This window comes from Polyodon spathula, chromosome 10 (genome assembly GCF_017654505.1).
Source record: "Polyodon spathula isolate WHYD16114869_AA chromosome 10, ASM1765450v1, whole genome shotgun sequence".
NCBI classification, from domain to species: Eukaryota; Metazoa; Chordata; class Actinopteri; order Acipenseriformes; family Polyodontidae; genus Polyodon; species Polyodon spathula.
In genome coordinates, this window is record NC_054543.1 from 44,905,931 (window position 1) to 44,930,308 (window position 24,378).

General features: G+C 45.9%; 1 protein-coding gene across 5 annotated transcripts in view; it reads right to left on the reverse strand.

Moving 5' to 3' along the window:
• Nucleotides 1-1,275: 1,275 nt before the first annotated feature.
• Nucleotides 1,276-24,378, reverse strand: part of LOC121322412 (diacylglycerol kinase beta-like) — a 48,944-nt gene continuing 25,841 nt past the window's right edge. For 4 of the 5 annotated variants that reach the window (XM_041262340.1, XM_041262341.1, XM_041262342.1 and 1 more), the window contains 11 exons: nucleotides 24,029-24,102; nucleotides 23,383-23,457; nucleotides 19,240-19,325; nucleotides 18,993-19,082; nucleotides 18,241-18,401; nucleotides 15,956-16,020; nucleotides 10,147-10,237; nucleotides 7,453-7,654; nucleotides 2,104-2,224; nucleotides 1,664-1,724; nucleotides 1,276-1,381 (listed from right to left, as the gene is read on the reverse strand). In XM_041262340.1, the coding sequence (XP_041118274.1) occupies nucleotides 1,283-1,381; nucleotides 1,664-1,724; nucleotides 2,104-2,224; nucleotides 7,453-7,654; nucleotides 10,147-10,237; nucleotides 15,956-16,020; nucleotides 18,241-18,401; nucleotides 18,993-19,082; nucleotides 19,240-19,325; nucleotides 23,383-23,457; nucleotides 24,029-24,102 (1,125 nt within the window). In that variant the 3' untranslated portion in view covers nucleotides 1,276-1,282. Of the gene's footprint in view, nucleotides 1,382-1,663; nucleotides 1,725-2,103; nucleotides 2,225-7,452; nucleotides 7,655-8,905; nucleotides 9,089-10,146; nucleotides 10,238-15,955; nucleotides 16,021-18,240; nucleotides 18,402-18,992; nucleotides 19,083-19,239; nucleotides 19,326-23,382; nucleotides 23,458-24,028; nucleotides 24,103-24,378 lie in introns of those variants that run through there. The other variant, XM_041262343.1, reaches the window with a different exon arrangement.

Sequence of the window (24,378 nt, forward strand, 5' to 3'; positions counted from 1 at the left end):
ATACAGTCTAGTATAGAGAACTCAGTACTGGAGATCTAACAGCCAACTAATTCAATCCAGTACAGTATAGAAAGCTCAGTCCTGGAGATCTTAGAAAGAGCAACAGTGGGTTAACCTTAGCAAGCTGACAGAATCCATAAACAAACACTTTAATTGAACCGAGTTCCAAGCTGTATATTCCAATAATATTTAATAATTGATGAGATTCATGTTTTTTTCTGTGTGTGCTTTGAGAGTGCATGGGCTCTGGTGGGACACAAAAATAAACATACAACTTCAACTGATCATTTATTTATTGCTGCCTCCAAGAGGGAAATAAGCTACTGGATCTCATTAAAATACCCACTGAATCGCCTTGTGGACTGACTTGTATTGCTGGCTCCCAGTGCCACCTCTCCTGCACAAACCAGCATGGCAGGACCATGCTGAAACGTACTGCCGCCGCCACCACTGACTTCACAGTCTTAACCTCCTACATACACTGGGGCAGGGACATTTGCATCTGGTTTTACCCCACTCAGATCCCATGCTTATTAAATATCATGAATGGATGGTCGTCCCCTCTTCAAAACCAGGCAAAAGATTTTAAAAAGCACAGGTCCTGCAAGTTCAGTGGCTCCCCACTCACCACCAATGGAGAAGGACTGGGCAGGACTTTTACACCCAGAAAAATGTTTCTGCAATGATGAATCAGTGTACCAATCTTGGCAGATACCATTGAAGAAACAAATGCAGAACAAAGGGTCCACCGGTAACGGATAGCACACAGTATGGAGTGCCACGGCCCCTACGGGATGTCTTTGGAATAAAATGAAGTAAGCAGATGATAAAGCGTCCATCCCCATTCGTTATGCATGTATTCATCTGTCCCAAAGATTGTGGAGTAGCTGTTTAGAACCGAGCAACAGCAGAAACCACCATAGCCGGTCTGCACTTTCTCTTTAGCTGTGTGTGGATTTAAAGGGATCGTGTCTGTCCTGGGAGATATTGAGGAGTCAGTGCGGAGAGCGGCTGAGTGAGTCCAGAGGGTGATGAGGAGGGAGGGACTGGGATGGAGGTGCTTTACTGGTCCCAGACACACCTCTTATAGCAGGATTGGATCCTGGGGGAGGCAGATTTCTTTGTTACTGTGTCTTGTTATCTCTTTCACTCTCAGTACACTAGGAGTATTGGAGTCTTGTCCTGCAGCGCTGTATCCCCCCGTCCTCCTCCCCCCCACCTCACTTCCTTTCTCTTTCATGTGATCCTCGCGCCCCCCCCCCCCCCCCCCCCGGTTCCCTCTCTAATCCCGACTGCGGTTCCGCCGCTTCAGGAAGAAGAAGGGGGTCTTCTGTGGGGGTCCGAGCAGCATCGGCACCTGGTTCTTGTGCGTGATTTTAATCTGATAGGGAGAAGAACAACAGCATTTACAGATTACATTATTCTGGAAATAAACACATTTTGATTCACAGCAGATTCTTCTTTGGCATGCATTTTCAACGTCAGAATAATTTGTTTGGCAGCCATTTCAAATCCACTTTTACTACAAAGATATAAAGAAGCCTATATCATCAAATATAACATATATGGCAATGCACCAGGGATTATGTTGTAGAGTGAGAAGCATATACAGTGGGGAACACAGCTGAAAGAGAGCGAAGGGTTGGGAGGAGCAGGCTCTCACCGTGCTGGGTGTCTGCATCCAGGGCTCCCCGTCGATCTGCATGGGCAGCAGCTTCGAGGTCCTAGAACGGGATGCATACAATACAGTCAGACCCTGGGACAGGAGGGGCTGTTCAAATCTGCACTGCTTTCCAACCCACAGCAACACCACCGTCTTTCAGACTTCAGAATTCCAACACAATTTCACTGAGTGTGTGACCCTTATAAAAGCAAAGTGCAAAAAGCATAGTAAAAGCTTGAAAAAGCATAGGTACGCATTGGTAAAGCACATTAGAAAAACATGGAAAGCTATGATAAATGCATTGCATAACCATGGGAAAACTGCAACTGTACGAACGGTAAACTTTCATAAGGGACTCCACCAATTTTCTTCAAGGTAACATATTTCATGCTCCAGCCCGGGATCCTGAACAGCAGGTCTCTCCCAGTCCTCACTCTTACCTGATGGTGACGCTGCTACACTGTGCCAGCCTGCGCCCGGCGCTCTTCAGCCCTGTGTAGATCTGCCCCATCTCAATGGCTCCCTCCAGACCCACCACCTCCAGCAACTGGTCACTCAGATCTGAGCAGAGAGAGAGAGAGGGGGAGGGAGAGAGGAGGTGTGACTTAACCACCGTCAATGTGACACAATACGCTACTCACAACACAAGGAGTAGCTTTGGGGAACCAGTATATTTCACACACTGGGAAGAACCCATTAAAATAAGCAAACTGCTACCATCAGTTAATTTAACCAAAAACTGCAAATAGAAACCGACAGACACAAATGAAATGGGAAGCCCAGATAAACTCAGACTGTGTAACCAGTGCAGAATATTGAGAATCTTAACACCTAATTTGAAGTGCTCAGAGGCCTGAGAGGCCGAAGAGGGTGATACGAGAGGGGTTAGAAAGAAAGAGAACCCCAGCACTGCCACCCTGCATGTTAATAATGCACATTAGCCTGAACACTAACAGCACACTGGTTCTCAGATGCAATTCAAGGCTTCGTCTTGCAGCCAGTCCTATAAATAGCTCTTGCTTGCCTTTTTGCAGCATTGATAACCAGATAGCAGTTATGACTAAAGGCAGTTATTACATTAACAATCTTCTTATGTTTTTAATCAGCCTCAGGTTCATGCAGCTTGTGTCACTAAGGCAATGCTAATTATAGACCCCAACACTCCATGACACAGCTTACCTACTCTGCCACCCTCCTGTCTGGCACTGATCAGATGCATCAAACTGCCCTGCATGCAGTGTCACCAGTGCCAGCTAAAGAGCTGGTATTAAACTTGAGTCCCTGAATTCCACAAACAAAGGTGCAGATTTTGCATTTGAGCTTTGTTAATCTAGATCCACAAGGGCCTCTCCCAGACATGCCGTTTCAAACTACAATGCTACCCACAGTCTGGAGAATTTCAGGATATGGAATAATCTTTACATTTAAAAACAAAATCTTAAGTTACAATCCATATTTGTAAGAAGAAAAGAACATAAGAACATTTACAGACTGGTCCATTTCCAAGTTGCTGATTGATCTAAAAACCCAATGCTCTTAAAGGATCCCTATGATTCAGCATCAACAACATGGCTGGATATCCCATTCCATTCCCTCACTACTCTCTGTGTGAAGAGTCTCCTTCAGCAACATGACTAGGTAACCCATTCCATCCACTCATCACTCTCTATGTGAAGAAGTGTCTCCTACCCTCTGGTCTAAGCCTGTTTCCACTTAATATCCATCTGTTTGTATGGACTCAGTTTTCTGAACAGTCTCAGTTCCGCTCTGCCTGTTCCTGTACACTCCTGCCTCTTCACAGAGGCAAAAACTAAAACAAAACACTCTTTTTTAAAACTTTTTAAAAAAATGTATTTATTTGTACTGCGTAGAAACTCAACAACCTTTCAGTAATTGAATGGTGTTAATGGAAAGAAATGCTATTGTTAGCAGGCTGCTCTGTCTCCCAGCATGATGGGAACATCACAGTTGTACAGGATCTGCTTCTTAACTCTTTCAGTACTGAAGCAGGCTTCTGTTACACAAAGAGAAACTGCCCATGCAGTGTTTTATAAAGACGAACACAGACTGATATATGAAGCTACTAATACAATATTCACACGGTCATCACAGTTTGAAAACATGATTGTGAATGGCAAGCGTGTCATTTCAATGTGCATTATTTAAGTAGCTGGGATAGTTTATCGAATAATATCAGTACTGCTAAATACCACGGCATATCTAGTGACTGTTTATTAACATGGAACTAAACTTCAGCGAAAAGTTAATTGCATATTAATCAAATACTTATTTATGTATTTAAACAGCAAGTGTTATCTCACTGCTTGCTACTTGACACTGAAAGCCCAGGGGTACACCTGTGCAATCCACAGAGAGTATTTTGCGCAGGGAGCCACAGGAAACGCGGATCCTTCTGATTATTACCCTAGTGTTACCAGGTGCAGAGTTACATCTTTTCCAGTTAATACTAAGTTCCATCCTGCTGCACCTAATTATCAAAAGCAATGATTTCCATCTCCAAGGTCTTGTGCTTTGATGTAGAAATCTGAGCCGAGGAACAGTGCTGGTTTACAAACAGCCCCCAGATCACCTGTCCTGTGTGCCGTCCTCTCCTGCCTCGTTGTCAGTGAGAATGCCAACCCTCTGGTATTTACAGTATAGTAGAGCACTGCACTTCATATCTCTCAAAGTACAAAGACTTTGATGTTATTATCTTTGGAGTTTTTCCGACTGGGAATGACATTTTAACAACTTTTCAATTATATTATCCGAACAATTCAAGTTTACCGCTGGTTTCAATTTGTTTTTGACAATAGCAGATTTAACTCTACTGTCCATAACAGCTTTAAACATCAGTCTGTGTCATTCTTTTCATTATAATTGGGATTATGTGCATTTCAGTTTCTGCTCTGATGCAACAGGCTGTGCTGAATACGTACAAGTCTCTCTCCCTTTCTCCCCTCAGTGAAATTCAAGCTATCTCCCCCCCCAACCCCCCTCCCAGGAATCTGTGTTTCCGAAAAGGATTTACAGGAGCAGCTAATGAAATAAAAGCCTCATCCCTAGGGAGCGGAGCTGCATTAGCACTGAGAGCTTCTCAGAGCTCTATTCACACACCACATTCCCTGACACACAACGTACCACCAGAGCAATAGACCAGGACTGAAAGAGAGGCAACGTGGTCTAGTGCTTAGCACTGAGGGACTGGGAGGGAGGCAGTGTGGTCTAGTGCTTAGCACTGAGGGACTGGGAGGGAGGCAGTGTGGTGTAGTGCTTAGAGCTGAAGGACTGGGAGGGAGGCAGTGTGGTGTAGTGCTTAGCGCTGAGGGACTGGGAGGGAGGCAGTGTGGTCTAGTGGTTAAAGCTGAGAGACTGGGAGCCTTGTCAGAAATTATCCTGAAATAAAAAATATATTTCTTTCAGTTGTGTAACTTTTTGGATTAAATACTGGTCTTGGTTGTATATTCTGTGTAGTAAGCTATGCCACTCAGGGTCCCAATGAAGAAGATTTTTGACCTATAGTACAGTATCTTTTTCCAGTTGGGTTCAAGTTGCAGAAATTATACACGTGATAAGCTTGTCAGTTTTAAAATAATTGGGAACTAACATTACAGCTATTTGACCCAGCGCTGTTGAGAAGTGCAGCCTGAATGTAACGGGGAGGAGATGATCGTCTCAGGTTGTGTGTCCCGGGTGGATGAGTTCAGTGTTTTTAAGTTATTAATAGCTTTGTGCATCAAAGCTCTGGAAGGACATCTGCTCAAACTTGCAAGCGGCTTTTATGTTTAATGCATTTCATTTCCATAGCAATGCCAGTAGCAGATAAAGATTAGCGATATCAACTGACAACAATCCCTCTCCCTCTCTGTCTCACTCTCCCTTTCCCTCTCCCCCTCTCCCACTCTCCCTATCTGTCTCCCTCTCCCTCTCCCTCTCCCTCTCCCTCTCACCATCTCCCTCTCCCTCTCTCTCTCCTCCTCTTCCTCCTCTCCCTCTCACCATCTCCCTCTCCTCCTCCTTCTCCTCCTCTCCCTCTCTCTCTCCTCCTCTTCCTCCTCTCCCTCTCTCTCCTCCTCCTCTCCCTCCCCCTCTCTCTCCCTTCCTCTCACTCTCTCCCTGTCCCTCTCCCCTTTCCCTCTCTGTCTCCCTCTCTCTCCTCCTCCTCTCCCTCTCACCCTCTCCCTCTCACCCTCTCCCTCTCTCCCTCTCACTAGCCTGTTTCCCAGTTGACTTGGTTCTCTCCTCTGCTGGTTTTACATTGCCTACAATGATGAGTCCAGGTCAGATTATAAAGGAAAAGTTCAATAGCGCACCTTGGGTCATGGTTAACCAATGTCAGCACAGTTTTTTAGCGTGCTGAATGCTGAAATATATTTCGATTCAATCATTCAATTCAACTGAAGCCTTGTACATTAATGGTCTAAATGGTGGCCGAAAATAGGTTTCCCCATGAAGGGCAACAGCATGTATGGCAATTTTCCCAGCCCCTGACTAACACTAATCTTGGACTACCTAATGTTACTTTGGAAAGATAATGTGAGATTAGTGCTACACTGGGCTGTGAAACGTGTTAAACTTCCAAATAGTTTTTCTCGGTTTCAGAAGAGCGAGCTTTATTAGATTTTTTCATGGACGCATTCTATTCTATTCCTATTTGACCTGATCATCATCGATGGAAAACAAACTCCACGTTTCATCTGGAATTGATCCTTTGCTGAACCTTTCTGGTTGCTTTTTCACCTGCGTTGAGAGGTTCTGAGGTTCCTCTGCATTGTTTCAGTTCCAGACCCAATCTGATTCTGGGAGAGGTGGATGAGTTAGTGTTTTTGAACCACAGTTACTATCCAGCCCAGAGGCGTAGAGAGTTCAGGGCTGGGGGTGAGGGTCAAGGGTCCTCACACTGGAGTGCAATGCTTGTGTGTGTCAACACGGCCTGACCATGAGAACCATATTCGTGTATTACCAAACTGTGAAATAACATGGGAGCACTCAGCACTGCAGAGAGAGCGGACAAGCAAGTGAACAATTCTCTCTCTCTCTCTCTCTCTCTCTCTCTCTCTCGCTCTCGCTCTCGCTCTCTTTGCCTTGTTCAGGCAGGCCAGGCACATTCAACAAGACCCTGACAACATCTCCATGGAAACAAGACTTGGTAGTTCAAGCTGCAGTTTAAAGGCAACAGAGACAGAGAGAGGAGTGTTGATGGATGTAATATCCTGAATTGGTTTTCAGCCAGAGGGAAGCAGCTGAGGGAGTGAGCCGGAGGAAGAGTAGCTTGTCTGTTTTTTTAAGGAGATGCGTGATGCTTGAGCTCTCCGCACAGTCTCTCTTTCTCTCTCTCTCCCCGCTGTCCCTTCCCTTTGTTCAAACAGCCTCTGAAAGCCTCTTACGGCTGTATAACTCAGTTCAGCCATAAAAGGAGATGTGTCTCTGAAGCCCCGAGCAGGGCTGGTGTGCAGTGAAAGAGACACTGGCTTTCTGCAGGTTCAAACCCAGCCCAGGGACTAACAAGCAAACTGAGTTCACAGCTGCCACAATATAAATAAACGCCTTCACAAGTGCTGCCAAAACCCAATTTCAAGCAAAGTCCTGTTCTACATACTAGGGATCTCTAAAAGCTAAGCAGCAGCAGGGTCAGGCCTGGTCAACACTTCTTCTTGGATTATGATCTGGTCTGATACTTACTTGCTAGCTTTGAAGGCCCCCAGGTATCTCCTCAACACAATAGCCATGCTCGTGGCTCTCCTGTGCTGACTGTCAGTAAATATATACAGAACCCCCAGCCCGCTCACCCTGCACGCAGAACTTGAGCTCCTTGGCGTCGGTGACGGTGCTGGGCGACGCTTTCTCCGGCACTTTCTTGCTCATGCGGTTGTAGTTCCGCCTCTTCTTAGTCTCGCCCCACAGGTTTGAGCCACCGTGCATGCTGGGAATGTTAAGGACAGCGATGCCCTCCAAGGAGGTGTTGCTGAGGTCCAGGATGATCCCGTCACACTGGACGAGAGGAAACAGAGAGAGAGAGAGAGAGGCTACCTTGAGGGATCAGACCTGAATATCGCGTAACTATGTGAGATGTATAGACCTGTGCATTTTCCACTTCCTCTTATTAAATTGTGCTGACCATGGTCCTTCATGTAGGTTTATATTCCAATTTGAGGGACATGCAATATGGGAGTAAAATGTAAACAGGAAAAATGTGTAATTACAGGAAATACAGCATATTTTACCTCAATAAATGATCATTACAGCACAGTGGAAACTAAGGCCCTGGTTTCTGTCCTTCTATTAACTCAGTATACTAAATCTTCAGCTGAAAGAATCAGGAAATTGTGTTGTTCTCTTCCATGGCAGTGTTCCAGGCACCCCTCTGATAAAGCCGTCTGTCACAGAATGTTGCTGTGTACTGTGTGTACTGTTTTGATTGACGCAAAATATATGTCATGTTTAGAGGCTGTTCTGTATCATTGTGTAGGCTGGAAAAGATAAGAATAGCTTGACAGACCTGTACAATTCTGTTATTAGAAATCGTAGTTCTTTTCATATCTCATCGACTTGTTTTTATTAGACTGTCCTGAGCGATGGCTTTGGAGATGAAACCTACAGTCAAGCCTGCAAACAGCCAGTGTAGTGAACCAGTACTGTAACAGGAGCTCTGTATAAACTGTGGGTTAAGATACTATGCTGTACTGGGATCCAGGGTGGTTCTTCTTTAGGTTTTAGTACATTCAAAGTTTTGACATTTCTTTTCAAATGTACTCAATATTTATTAATACACATTATTGATAAGCTTTCAGCTTAAGTTCAGCAATCCTCAGGGAATATCTGCAGCTCCATATAATGGAGCAGCCGGCCTGTGGTTGTACTTGTGCTGAGTCTGAGAACGCTGTAAATCAGACCCTGGGGTTCTCTTCTCTGATTGGCTGGCTGTGGGTGCAGGCTCATATACAGTTACAGCTCAGGGACTGAAACTCAAACCATTCTTAAAGGGCTTAGCCACAATACTGGGCCCAAACACTTATAAAAGTGACCCTTCATAACAGCATAGGTGAAAGAACAGGTGCACTGTAAAGCTCGGAGAGGTATTGTAAAGCTTATACAATAGAACATGGGAAAACTGCAGAATCATCGTTCAAATTTAACAGGATAAACTTTTATAAGAGATTTTATTTTTTTTAGTATCTGAGTAACATTTTGTATTCTTGCTCCTCAAAAACAGGAAGCTGTTGACAAAAGCATCGCATTTTGCAAAAAAAATCAATCCTGTGAGCAGCTGTGATGCATCAAGATCCGTGAGCAGGGTCAGCCTTCAGACATGGTCGGGAACTTGCTGATGGAGTGTTAGAGCAGCTCCGTTATCAGATGGTTCAGCGAGGGCGCTGGGGGGCTGGTCGTATTACAGGTCTGATGAGAAGGATGGGATGAAGGGGCCTGGGGTAAGTGTGAAGAGTCGTATCAGTGAATCTGCCCAGGGGGCAGGTTGTGAGTGTGAAACTCAATGCATATGATATTATCAGAGTTCAGGGGCGTTACTGTGCTCCTGCAAAAGGAATATTGTAGTGCTGGTATAATATCAACATTGAGGGGGAGTTTAGTATACAGTAACTGTGAATGCTCTTGACAATGGGTTACCCTCCACTGACGGGCCATTCAAAGCAGACCAGAGCAGTTTGCTAAGGCCCTGTGACAAAACATCTTGGTTAGAAATCTCCCCGCCAGCACGTGAGGGTGTTGTGTAAAGGGAACAGAGTGCCCTGGACTGGATGGCCTGACAAGTTGGCCATCTTGAAAGGGGACAGAGCTACGGTACACCAAGTCTTCGACCCAGAAGGGAATTGATGTGACAACCGCTGACTGGAGGAGAAACAGTTGCTTCGCTAACCAAGGGGTTGTGACTGACGATACATGAGGGCATGCAGTGAGGTGATCTGTTCCTTTTGTTCTGGTTAAGCTGAAACTGGAAAGGAGTACTGTGAAATTACCGTGAGTGTTTTGTTTGTTTTGTCGTGTCTAAAAATCTACTTGTTTGTTATTATTAGACAGCTGACACAATCTGGAGCTGTCGCTTAAGGCCAGCACAAAACCCAGACAACACTGCACTATTATACACGGATAAATTGTATTTCACCATGAGCATTATAACACTCACTCTGGACTTGTGAAAGTGTGTGTCTTTGTGTGTGTTCTATTGTGTTTATTCATTTAGAATTGCATATTATTATTTTGCGACTGCAACCCGTTGTTTTGAAACAGTGCAATACACATTGCTATGTATTGCCTGGGATTATCCTTTGTGGTCGCTAGACCAGGATTACAATAATAAAACCTGTTTTTCGATCGTGAACTTTGTTGCCTGTCTTCTGTTTCCTAATCACATCACCACTACACCTGTGCACTGCAAACCACTTTGTCACAGGCCCACAGAAATATATACATGCAAGCTACAGGCCTTGATTCCAGGCCCTGTCCTGTGCCACTGTGGCTCTCACCTCCACCTCCACGCTCTCGTTGAGTTTCTTGCAGGTGGCAGAGAAGGTCTCGGTTGTCGCAAACTCGAAGTACCAGAGCTTGTTCTTCACCCTGGAACCAGAATCAGGAAGAAAGTGTCAGGGCATTGGTGTTTACAACAATATATATACATAGAGAGAGAGAGAGAGAGAGAGAGAGAGAGAGAGAGAGAGAGAGAGAGAGAGAGAGAGAGAAATATATACAGTATTGTTAAAACGCGTGTGCTGGTTGAAGTAGATTATGAAAGCAGCATAGCATTCCAGCTAACGTCAAGTACTTAGAACAGCTAATGACTCTACATTATACTGGCTGGTTGAAGTAGATTATGAAAGCAGCATAGCATTCCTACTATACTGGCCATGCTCACTATTTTGTTTGACAGAAATAGGTTCTGTTCTCCACGAATGAGTTTTTATCTTGTACTCTGATTTCTCGTGCTGCATGTTTTATTTGCCGAAGTATTAATTTCCTCCCAGAGCGTTCTTTCATTGTAAACCCACTCTTGACGTATCTGATGAGAGGGGCACAGATTTTGGCATGCCACAGACTGCTCTCTCATTGCAAACACCGTGAGCACAAACACCCTGCAGCACGGCATGCATTCAGATCATCCTGCACATCTGCACTGATTGTGTATATCTGAAATATTTATAGTAACACAATCCCATTACTGAGGCTGCTGCAGAAGACCTTGCTCAGGCTGAGACATAGCAGAGGGCAGCATGGGGGTTAGGTTACTCAGCTAATGATTAAGGACAGGAGGAGGGGGAGCATTTCTATTGTGCTGGAGGGTTCCAGATACCAAACACCCCTCCCCCACCTGCCAGGAGAACCAGTGCCACTGTGTGACACACAGCTCCTCACCTGAACACACAAAGCTGTGAATCAGGAGATTCATTTAGAAATACTAAAAGAAACTTCATAAATTCAATGACAAACGTCAAAGACATTGAGAGACTTCTAGTGGAAATTTGTTGACTTTCAGTGCAGGGGTGTCTAGTCACAGACCTGGAGTTCCTTTCTTATAATAGGTGCCAGGTATAATGAGTTTCAGTAGTCTGGGGGCAATGTATTTGCATAACCCTTTCAATAGACCTTGACAAAGTTTAATTCCTTAGTTATGGCAAGCTGGGAGGCAACAAGGTCAAGTTGTGTAACCCTTCCAATGCAGGATCAGAAGCTTCATCCCCAGAAATGAGTTTTAGATTGAACGGCTGGGCTCGTAGAAAGCCATTGCTGTAATGCAGTGTTATCTGAAGGGAGTCAGTGGCTGCCCTGAGGAGCCATGCATACTGCCCCTATTCACTGCAACAGCACAATGGAAAAGCACTTAAGTGACTGTTTCCTAGTCTGTCATGCAAAATTCAAAATTAGCCTTAAGAAAATAAGAACATAAGAACCGGTACGACCGGGAGGAGAACATTCAGACCTTCAGTGCTTGTCTGGTTCCATGGAGCTGATTGTATTGTTTGTTTGTTTGTTTGTATGTATGTATGTATGTATGTTCTTTAAATGGAAGCAAAAACTATTTGCAGTATAGTCTAGTATAGATAATTATGTACTGTACTGTGGCTCTGAAATCCAACACATTTATTTTACAGTATAATAGTATAGATAACTCAGCACTGTGGATCTGAGAGCCAGCACATTCAATACAGTCTAGTATAGAGAACTCAGCACTGTGGATCTGAGAGCCAGCACATTCAATACAGTCTAGTATAGAGAACTCAGTACTGTGGATCTGAGAGCCAGCACATTCAATACAGTCTAGTATAGAGAACTCAGTACTGTGGATCTGAGAGCCAGCACATTCAATACAGTCTAGTATAGAGAACTCAGTACTGTGGATCTGAGAGCCAGCACATTCAATACAGTCTAGTATAGAGAACTCAGCACTGTGGATCTGAGAGCCAGCACATTCAATACAGTCTAGTATAGAGAACTCAGTACTGTGGATCTGAGAGCCAGCACATTCAATACAGTCTAGTATAGAGAACTCAGCACTGTGGATCTGAGAGCCAGCACATTCAATACAGTCTAGTATAGAGAACTCAGTACTGTGGATCTGAGAGCCACCACATTCAATACAGTCTAGTATAGAGAACTCAGCACTGTGGATCTGAGAGCCAGCACATTCAATACAGTCTAGTATAGAGAACTCAGTACTGTGGATCTGAGAGCCAGCACATTCAATACAGTACAGTATAGAGAACTCAGCACTGTGGATCTGAGAGCCAGCACATTCAATACAGTCTAGTATAGAGAACTCAGCACTGTGGATCTGAGAGCCACCACATTCAATACAGTCTAGTATAGAGAACTCAGTACTGTGGATCTGAGAGCCAGACCATTCAATACAGTCTAGTATAGAGAACTCAGCACTGTGGATCTGAGAGCCAGTAAAGCCAGTTTAAATGAAAAGGAAATGTGAACACAGTGATTTGGATTGGTTAAGTGTGTCTGCTCCGGGTCACTGCTTGGTGCTTTGATTTTTTATGGCCCTTGTTGCAGATAACACGTCATCTGTTAGGCTGGCTTTATAGAGTGCAGCACTTTGTTGGTTTAGTTCAATTGAAAGTTTTAATTGTGCTTCTGATCCTCTTTGAGATACCAGTGTGCCTGCTGAGCTCCCAGCCAGCCTCCCAGCAGGGGCTGTGGAAGGAGTGCTGGAGCTGCAGCAGTACCGCAGCGTGCACAGGGCAGTCAGGTGACTGAAGTTAGCAAAATGGGGAATCCCTAGAGTCGCAACAAAACAAACAGAAGTTCTGTATAATTTGTATAATCAGGCACATTTTGTTTTGGGTTTACTATGTATATTGACCGGCTGTACAAAGTACTGGGAGGACTTCAGTACTAAAACACAATTACATTTAAATCACAGTTTTAGCAGTAGTTGTCTGTGGGGATTTTGACATGCTGTGCATCCAGCTTTTTAACCTGCATCTGTCATGACACAAGCCTGCTTGCATTTTGGCTGAACATTGGTTTGTTCCATGTGCAGTATATGTCACATGCTGGGTATATCATACGGCCCCCTTTTGGAAAGAACAGGCAGACTCAGGTTTCTTGAAAGTTGTATGGAAAACCTCAGCATTACAAGTTTAATTTTAAAAACCATGGCACAATGCAACTTAACCAGGAGCTTGGTGATACATTAGTCCACTGGCATCCTTTCTTTGCCACGATATATTAGCGTCCTAGCTCTTAATTTCTAGTCAACATGCTCCCAAACGTTTTCTAGCTTTCTCTAATTCATGCCTCTGTATTGCTTTTGAGTGGGAAACCTGGCCTCTTCCAGTCTCTTCCATTGATCCACAATGTTCCAGCTTCAATGAATTCCTAGGAGACCATTGCCAGCGTGCAACTGCAGTGACTGCATTCCTAAAACAGGGGCGGACCTCAAGCACTGCCACCCAATAGTAAATCACAAATGTAAACAAAGAGGACGAGGCTATGTGAACTGCGACGACCCGGAAAATCAACAGAATCCTGAATGACAAACACAGGTAATTACCTGGGCTGCCCACTCCGGGCTGCTATCCTGCAGTGCAAGATAATGGGGCCAGGTCAGGTAACGAGAGTCGCAGCATGCTGGGCTGCAGGATGCATTGCATCGTGCTGCTGTGAGTCCACACCATTGCACAGCAAACAAGGATTTCCCACGCTTGCATAGTGTTACCATATGATTCTATGCACACTAGGACAGTTTGGGACAGTTCAGGCTTTTCACATCCTAATGCAAATCTGGACTCCAAGCCTGGAGTAGTTTATTTTTTAATGTAAGGGTAGACCTGGTCACCACTGACATGCAAAATTCTCCCTTACACAGGATTTCAAAACTACTACCAATGGAGCCTAAACTGTAACACTAATCTGTTGTTATACAAAGCGCGTCAGTCTGTGTCCCACTAAGTGTCTTACTAATACTGCTATTTGCTCTAAGATTGCAAGCGCATATTTTACAACTGTTGGTATTTTCCCATACTTTGCAGTAATCCTGGGGTGAGGTGTCAGTGCTTTCACATGCTGTTCCTTCAGGTGAACTGAAACTACAGGCGTGAAAGATACCGAGCTGCTAATTGAGCATTAATAATGGACACACTGCAGGTATTAGCAGAGGTTTGAGAAGAATTATCCTTCTCCTTCTGTATCGATTCAATTATATCAAATTAAATATTCTCAAGAGGAGCTGCCCAAACCATTGCTATTAGATGCAGAGTGTCTGCCATTCACTTCTTATAATCAGGAGGTGTGTCAGCAGTAGTGCTCACCTGGGTAAGCCCCTGGATCGATCTGGTTCACAATGAGAATCAACACACTTTGAAAAAGTATTGCCAATCATGTTGATTGTTCTTTTTGTAGGTAATGTGACGTTAAATGTGCAAAAATTGGGGTATTGGAAATCTGACAATAATGCACTTTTACTTGACTATCCTTGAAAACATGTTACTTTAAACCGATGAATGAAATCTGTCTCTGGCACTCCCTGCATGTTCTCTACATGCTGCACCCAGAGGTTAGGAACTCTGCATCAGCCCTAACACTGTGGAAAGATCCCCCCAGTCCCGAAGCAGGGGTGCGAATCACGAGAGCTGAAAGAACATGCAATCCGAGGGAAAGGGATCACCTGGGCAATGAAAGAAGTTCACTTCACAGGAATTCTTGTTTGAAAACTTCTCTGAGCTCCCTGGCCCCTAGTGGGATCTAAAGCACACAGGCTGCAACACTGGCTTAATGACTTGGTGTCATAGCCAGTTCAGATTCCAGTATCCAAATACCAATTACCAGAAAAATACTGTCAGTAAAATATAAAAGCAGGTGCACAGGGCAGGGTTTAGTCTTGCAACACTGCTTGTGAATATGACAACCTTATAGGGAGGCTGGAAGAAAGTTTTGCAAACTATTTGTGGTCTGTCATTGAGGTTTTCATGTTCATCTGTCTCATGGATGTTAAGTTGCTTGTTGCTTCCTGCTTTGCGCTTTGGGATGATAAACAGCAAACCCTCTCACAAACAGCTAATAAAAAAATCATCTGACGGGCTGCCCAGCCTGCCCAAGCCCAGAGCAGAGCACAGTAAAGCAGCTGCTGGGGAACAAGAGCCATTTACATAAGAGCATCACTCTGCTGCTGAAGAGTGGAAGGGGGCGGGGGGGGGGGGGGGGGGGGGCAGTCACGCTTTGTTAAGAGCCAGCGTTTCCTACGTTGGTTAACTTTACGTTACAAGACGTGGGACGATGCTAGTCCGAACATCTAGTCTAAACACTCCATTCTCAGCTCGCTAGCACTGTCATTCCCCTTGCACAAGCCTGTCAATTATGAGATGTTGACAGCTGTCCAGTTGGGTCTGTGGTTTGTTAAAGCATGCTGCTTCTGCAAGGATGCTGACAGGATGTTCCGATGTTACTGTGATAGACTAAACACAGCAGTGCCTGGCTCCTTCGTACAGTCCTCTGACTTATCAGTGCACAGTGAAGCCCCCACCATAAACAACACAAATAGGGCTTGCACACTGCTTTGTTAGCAGGGCAGTAATTCAATAACAACCGAAGTCTGCTGTTGAGCGTTTTCTAACCCACGGATTACATTGTATTTTGTATTTTAAGATTGCTCATTTCTAGAGCAGCACTGGAAAAACATGTATTTGTTTTCACATAGTTTCTGTGGGTTACTGAGTTCCAGGGTGAAACAACTAAAATGATTTCATCATCTAAAAACAAGCAGCACACAGGAATACAATTCCTGCAAGGCTGAAGACTCCCTATGCTCCACACAGGCTCACAGTCTCATACCTGCTGTTGAATTTGTCTGGGTGCTTCTCCCTCATCAGGTGGAACTGGTGAGCGATGGAGGCGTCCTGCAGAAATAGCAAAAACAACAAGAACACTCAATGGAGAGAATATGCCATTGCACTTTCTATCAGTGGAGTCTCCGCTACCATCACATGCCACCCGCTGGACAAATATATATACTGTAAACCACACGGTTAAGTAACTAAGACTGAAGGCTTATTTGGCTGTATTAATGCGACCTGGTACTTGTTGTCCTTAGAGGGGATGTTTATGCAGGGACAGGCGCGCTGTCACTCAGCACTGTCATTACCTCTGTAACCCAGTCGGCACCTGGCAGCACTGCACTTCCTGTGTGTTATCAATACTTCCCCTGACCTTCAGCCTGTGCCAGCCCCCCCAGTCCCCCCGTCCCTTTTGTCCCGGGACACTTAAGCAGATGCATACTCATCCATATCCCGTGCTGTGCTGGCTGCTGGGGTAACACGGGGGATGGGACGAGGAAATCACAATATCACATGCATGGAAGAACATACAGGCTGGTTCGAAAGTCACTCGGCTTTACCAGTTTATTGTTTTATGCTGGGGAATAAAGTATGCACTGCAGAGTATGGAACGTTTTAGGCAGCACCAGCACAAACACTTATTCACGATAACAGAGGCTCAATATGACCACAACAGCGATGCCCACCAACCCTGTACAGTGTGATTGAAAAAGCGTCACAGAGTTTCTATTAGAATTTGTAGATTTATTTCCTAAAGATAATAAATTCATTATTGAATTGATTACATTATTGATACAAGGAGAATTGTATGCATGTACCTTATACAGATGCTCGAATTCTTTTAAATCTCACCAATACACCCAGCCACCCTGGGATACTGCCAGTGGGTCAGGGACACCATACATGGGGTTGAATGTTCAGAGCTGGAGCTACACTGACATTCTGGAATCTTCAGAGGTCATTGGAACCCATCAGCTCGTGTGCAATCCGATTGGTGGACGTTGTAACCAAGCTACAGTGGAGTGTTACAGCAGGTTCACCTCCTGCCAGTCAAAATGTGAGCAGGGCCACTTAGAACCAGCTGTAACCTGTCTAAAAGGGCTGACAGATGCATCACTCTGACAAATCAGTCAGCTTAATGTCAAATACAAAAGAATACAAATATCTTCAGTGCACCTCACAGCTCTGGCATGAGGGGTCATGCTTTTTGTACAAGCACACACTTCATTTCTAACTAGTTTTGCAACTTTGCTAGGTGTTTTTTTCAATCTGTTTAAAGGTACATCTCGGTGAACCCTAAATAGCCCCTGGAGAAGCTCCATTCTGAATTCACCGCTCCTCTCTTCCCTTCCTCACAGCCAGAAAGAGGAGTCTGGAGATGAAACGGTTCAATTGAAAACCCTGCAAAAGCTCCAATTGAGCTGTCCTCCCCTTCTTAAACAAATTGTTCCTGTTCATTACGGTTATTACATTACTGAAAGATAACAGGTTGCCAAGCAACCACAAAGTGGTTATTCAGACTTTTTCAGTTACAGGCGATTTGTAATAATTAAATTGCAGCTTACAAAAGCCAGCCTTGAATTTGTATCATGAATGGGTAAATTGTTGCACATGAACGTAGGTCATTACACTGGGGAACAAAGGTCCTCTCCAGGCAGCAGGGAGGGCCTGTGGTGGACAGGTGTGTGGGAGTGAGGCCAGATCCTGCAGCATTCTTTGGCTTCACTGGCATCATGTCACTAGCTCTTTAAAGCCACTCAAAAGAAATGTCACATCCATATCCTTATACAGTATGTTCCTTCTTGCTATGACTATAAAAACAAGGGCAATTGCAGCATTGTATCACAGCAGAAAATGCTGAGTGGAACTGTTAGTATGGAACACTCAGTGATCATAAAAAAAAAATAATGTCATAGATGTGTTTACATGTTGTAGACTCTTTTAGTGTAATTGTGCTGTGTTTTGACTGTCATTGTTTTAAAGGTCATTTTGCAATTCCCCAGCATAACTGTAGCATAAAAAAATCTTTAACATGAAAAATCTTCAGCATAAAAAATATATCATAAACTACAAAAATATGTGGGACCAATCAGCAAATAAGAACTGGAAGAGGGCTGAAGGGACAAATGGTCTTCTCTTGTTTGTAATCATTCTTATGAGAGAAGCTGATGGAGTGAGGATTGTAACCCTGGTGTAGTAAGAGTTGTGCTGCCTTATCTAAGAGCTAGAGATTGTGAAGTAGTCCGAAATGTCCTGTTCTGCAGAAGGAGAGCTGACTCTTACCACACCAATGGAGAAGTAGTTGTTGATGATGCTGTAGGGGACGGGGTCCCCCTTCTCCTCCTTGTTATTGGGGATGACATCGATGCTCCAGCGATCCAGCACCACGTCCATGCTGTTCTCAATGTCCCGGAGAAACTTCTGCAGGTTACCTCCCTCGTAGCCTGGAGAGACAAAGAGAAACGCAAGGCCACAGTGCTGGCTCTTAACTGCGCTCTGAAAACACAGTATTGTAGTACAGTTAATTATTCATATTGAGCACCCTGGACAGACAGATAAGAACACAATGCAGTGGCAGTGCTAAGAAACCTCTGTACTCTTCTGAATTTCTGCAGTTATTCACTCAAAGTCTTGGCACATACCAAGACACAGTGTCATAACAAAGTGCTTTTTCAGAGCTTTTGACATGTGGATTCAAAGTTACAGTGTTAGATATATTATTGTAACAATTGTAAAACACACAGCAAAAGCATTTTCCTGTCTGTGTTTTTGTATGGGATTACAGAGTTTGAGTTTTAGCGGCAGCTTGTCCTGTCGCAGTGTTGTCGATTCAAATGCCTGCATGGCTGTCTCCAACACTCTCCTAGCACTCTGCATGACAGCAGACCAGCTTCCAGACAGTGGGCTCTTTGTTAAACCAGCAGGGGATCCCCCTCCACTCCGACACACACTCTAGAGCAGGGTGTGTGTGTGTGCTATGGGGAAGTGTGGACCCCTCCCTCTCACTCCTGTACACGGGTGTATTGAAGCCTCACCTCCCCCCCAGCGCAGGCAGCGTGCCAGGTCGTTCCCAGTGCCCAGAGGCAACACAGCCACCGCAGGGTGCTTGGAGAAGTTTGCCTTGTCTGCACACACAGCAAAAAAAAGCATATAAGAGTGATGATAATAACACTACTACTGCTAGAACTACTGACTACCAATAATAATACAAAACTACTACCACTAATAATAATAATAATAATAATAATAATAATAATAATAATAATAATAATAATACTGTACCAATGCAGTCCAGGATCCATCCCACTGTCCCGTCTCCTCCGCACACCAGCACCCGGAAATCAGGAACATCTCGAAAAAAATTCAACCTGAAGAAGTGTGAGAGGAAAACGAAGAGAGGGAGAGTGTGAGAGAGGGAAATGGAGAGGGAGGAGTGTGAGAGAGGGGAACGGAGAGGGAGGAGTGTGAGAGAGAGGGGAACGAAGAGAGGGAGAGTGTGAGAGAGGGAAACAGAGAGGGGGAGAGTGTAAGAGAGGGGAACGGAGAGGGGGAGAGTGTGAGAGAGGGAAACGGAGAGAGGGAGAGTGTGAGAGAGGGAAACGAAGAGAGGGAGTGTGTGAGAGGGAAACAAAGAGGGGGAGTGTGTAAGAGAGGGGAACAAAGAGGGAGGAGTGTGAGAGAGGGGAACGGAGAGGGGGAGAGTGTAAGAGAGGGGAACGAAGAGGGAGGAGTGTGAGAGAGGAAAACGAAGAGAGGGAGAGTGTAAGAGAGGGGAACGAAGAGGGAGGAGTGTGAGAGAGGAAAACGAAGAGAGGGAGAGTGTAAGAGAGGGGAACGAAGAGGGAGGAGTGTGAGAGAGGAAAACGAAGAGAGGGAGAGTGTAAGAGAGGGGAACGAAGAGGGAGGAGTGTGAGAGAGGAAAACGAAGAGAGGGAGAGTGTAAGAGAGGGGAACGAAGAGGGAGGAGTGTGAGAGAGGGGAACGGAGAGGGGGAGAGTGTAAGAGAGGGGAACGAAGAGGGAGGAGTGTGAGAGAGGAAAACGAAGAGAGGGAGAGTGTAAGAGAGGGAAACGGGGAACGAAGAGGGAGGAGTGTGAGAGAGGAAAACGAAGAGAGGGAGAGTGTAAGAGAGGGGAACGAAGAGGGGGAGTGTGTGAGAGAGGGAAACGGAGAGGGGGAGAGTGTGAGAGAGGAAAACGAAGAGGGGGAGAGTGTGAGAGAGGGAAATGGAGAGGGGGAGAGTGTGAGAGGGAAACGGAGAGGGGGAGTGTGTGAGAGAGGGAAACAGAGAGGGAGGAGTGTGAGAGAGGAAAACGAAGAGAGGGAGAGTGTAAGAGAGGGGAACGAAGAGGGGGAGTGTGTGAGAGGGGAAACGGAGAGGGGGAGAGTGTAAGAGAGGGGAACGAAGAGGGAGGAGTGTGAGAGAGGGGAACGGAGAGGGGGAGAGTGTAAGAGAGGGGAACGAAGAGGGAGGAGTGTGAGAGAGGAAAACGAAGAAAGGGAGAGTGTAAGAGAGGGGAACGAAGAGGGAGGAGTGTGAGAGAGGAAAACGAAGAGAGGGAGAGTGTAAGAGAGGGGAACGAAGAGGGGGAGAGTGTGAGAGAGGGAAACGAAGAGGGGGAGAGTGTGAGAGAGGGAAACGGAGAGGGGGAGAGTGTGAGAGAGGGGAACGAAGAGGGAGGAGTGTGAGAGAGGGAAACGAAGAGGGAGAGTGTGTGAGAGAGGGGAACGGAGAGGGGGAGAGTGTGAGAGAGGGAAACGAAGAGGGGGAGAGTGTGAGAGAGGGAAACGGAGAGGGGGAGAGTGTGAGAGAGGGAAACGAAGAGGGGGAGAGTGTGAGAGAGGGAAACGGAGAGGGGGAGAGTGTGAGAGAGGGAAACGGAGAGGGGGAGAGTGTGAGAGAGGGAAATGGAGAGGGGGAGAGTGTGAGAGAGGGAAACGGAGAGGGGGAGAGTGTGAGAGAGGGAAACGAAGAGGGGGAGAGTGTGAGAGAGGGAAACGGAGAGGGGGAGAGTGTGAGAGAGGGAAACGGAGAGGGGGAGAGTGTGAGAGGGAAACGGAGAGGGGGAGAGTGTGAGAGAGGGAAACGGAGAGGGAGAGAGTGTGAGAGAGGGGAACGGAGAGGGGGAGAGTGTAAGAGAGGGGAACGAAGAGGGGGAGTGTGTGAGAGAGAGAAACGGAGGGGGAGGAGTGTGAGAGAGGGAAACGAAGAGGGGGAGAGGAGAGGGGGAGAGTGTGAGAGAGGGAAACCGAGAGGAGGAGAGTGTGAGAGAGGGAAATGGAGAGGGAGGAGTGTGAGAGAGGGAAACGAAGAGGGGGAGAGTGTGAGATAGGGAAACGAAGACGGGGAGAGTGTGAGATAGGGAAACGGAGAGAGGAAGAGTGTGAGAGAGGGAATCGGAGAGGGGGAGTGTGTGAGAGAGGGAAACCGAGAGGAGGAGAGTGTGAGAGAGGGAAATGGAGAGGGGGAGTGTGAGAGAGGGAAACCGAGAGGAGGAGAGTGTGAGAGAGGGAAACGGAGAGGGGGAGAGTGTGAGAGAGGGAAACGGAGAGGGGGAGAGTGTGAGAGAGGGAAACGAAGAGGGGGAGAGTGTGAGAGAGGGAAACGAAGAGGGGGAGAGTGTGAGAGAGGGAAACGGAGAGGAGGAGTGTGAGAGAGGGAAACGGAGAGAGGGAGAGGGGGAGAGAGGGAAACGAAGAGGGGGAGAGTGTGACAGAGGGAAACGGAGAGGGGGAGAGTGTGAGAGAAGGAAACAGAGAGGGGGAGTGTGTGAGAGAGGGAAACGGAGAGAGGGGGTGTGTGAGACAGGGAAACGAAGAGGGGGAGAGTTTGACAGAGGAAGAGAGGGAGAGACAAAGAGTCAAAAATCTGATCTGACTGCATTTCATGATCCATATTCAATAATGACCAGGATCTCTGTGAGTTAAAAATGTTAAATTGCTAGATTGGTAAGATTGACCAGCCCTGTCTAATACAGTACACCGCCGCCATCTGCTGGGCACTAGTGAAATGATTTTATCTTGATTGGCATCGCTCAGTGGGTAAGGTAGTAGCTGCTAGATAATCTATACGATTTAATATAATACACCCAGCATGTCTCTGTTATCAAAGTAGGAGCCACACCCACACTTGAGAATTCCTATTGCAAAGACACCCTGAGGCATGCGATTGTAGGTATTGATGCAGTGTAGGCTGCACATGTGGAAAGGAAAGGGCAAGAATGACAAGGCAGATTTGTTTTTATGGCAAGCTTTTTGAAAGAGAATGTTTCGCTTTTTACAAAATCTTTTTTTTTTTTTGTGCTGCTGGAGGTGACATTTAGCTCTGAATCAAACAACGCTCTCCTCCCGATCTCTCTCTCCGGAGCCAGCTGCAGCCAGGAGACCGTCTTCTGATCTTCAAAGCTGCTTTATCTGCCTGGGAGGAGTCTGCCACGCCTGCCCTGCCTTTCATCTCTCTGCCTGCGAGTCTCTGACACTCAATAGCAGGATCAGAGCTGTGCAGCCTGGGCTCAGGGGACTAGCAACGGGGACGAAGTCTAGATCACAGGGGACAAGAGACATCTCTGCAGGGCAGGCTAGAGGCATGGAGACTGGACTGTTCCCTCCCTCATCCCTCCCAGCCAGGATGGATGGGGCATATTGGCAGGAAGGCAGTCTCAGGAGAAGTCTTCATCATCTTTCACAGGGCGGGTGTAGCACAGGGATGGGAAGGGACTGACAGTGCTGGAGACTCTAGTCTTTATTCTTTGCCCTATACAGTACTAATCAGAAGGACCTGTGATTTCCTGTTATGCCCACAATCCAGTGTGCAGTTTCCCTGTCAACAAAGACTGACCTTCAGATATATAGAGAAAGGAAAACACAGATATATATATATATATATATATATATATATATATATATATATATATATATATATATATATATATATATATAGAGAGAGAGAGAGAGAGAGAGAGAGAGAGAGAGAGAGAGAGAGAGAGAGAGAGAGAGAGGTTCACAGACCAGTTTCTCCTTATATGGCGAGTCTGAGTGCCTCACGAATGTTCCAGCTCTGTGAAGCACCACTCTCCCTCCATCTCTCTCTCTCTTCCTCTCTCAAAGAGAGGGCTGCATGTTCAAGGAGCACTCCACGCTGTGAGTCGCTTTTGTCGTGATCCAGGGAGGGGGTTATGTAACCTGTTCACCTTGAGAATCACTTTCCAATGCACTGCAATCCGTTTCAATGCACTGCTGTCTTTAAAAGGGCTGTAGCTCACAAAATCACCTACATACATATGAGACCTACATATGGAATGATAGTGTGCAACAGAAGAATCAGGGAATTCTAAAGATGCTATAAAACAAGTTACTGATGCAAACACATGTTGATTTTGTCTGTGAGCTGAGATGCGTCAGGAGAGGGGGGGCTGGTGTTCTTACCCTGCCATGGGGCCGCCCCGGTCCAGGTTATACACTTGTCTGGGGTTCAGGAGATACTGGAACTTGTGCAAGACCCTGGGGCAAACACAGCGTACAGGGTTAAGAGCAGAGAGGGGGCGAGACACTGATACAGCCATTGTCTACCATTGTAAAAGCATAGCAAAGTGTAATAAAACATAGTGGAAGCATGATGAAGAAAGGTTAACCATGGGAAAAGAATGACAAACACTAATACACATTACCACCACACACACTACTGAGTTCAACAGGACAGCACAGGGGCATTAAATAGGCATGGGAACACAGTCAGGGTAGTAAAGGGTTCAATAGATGAGCTAATCAGAGAATTTGTATTGTTTGTTAGCAAAACTTTGCTAAGACATGTACAAGAATTTCCACCTGTAAGAAATCCCACTCCTTCATCTTTCAAGAAACAGTTATTGAAAGAGCTATCGAAGCAGCAGACTACAGAATGGTAGAGAGAGTGAGAGAGATGGAGAGAGAGATAGAGAGAGAGAGAGAGAGAGAGAGAGAGAGAGAGAGAGAGAGAGAGAGAGAGAGAGAGAGAGAAATACAGAACAGAGAGAATGAGAAATGGAAAGAGACAGAGCCAGAGACTGAGGGAGTGATATATGACAGCCCTCACCTCTCTCCTTGGCGGCCTCCACTCTTGGGGTTGACCAGGACCAGCAGCGGGTGTGTTCCATGCAGGGGGGTGATCTGGGAAAGGGTGGCACAGTTACACATCATAATACACCAGACTGCACTCTGCTAAATAGCTTTATATACTGCCAGCACTGCCATACACAACTGCACCCCAGCACTCCATACACAACTGCACCCCAACACTGCCATACACAACTGCACCCCAGCACTCCATACACAACTGCACCCCAACACTGCCATACACAACTGCACCCCAGCACTCCATACACAACTGCACCCCAGCACTCCATACACAACTGCACCCCAACACTGCCATACACAACTGCACCC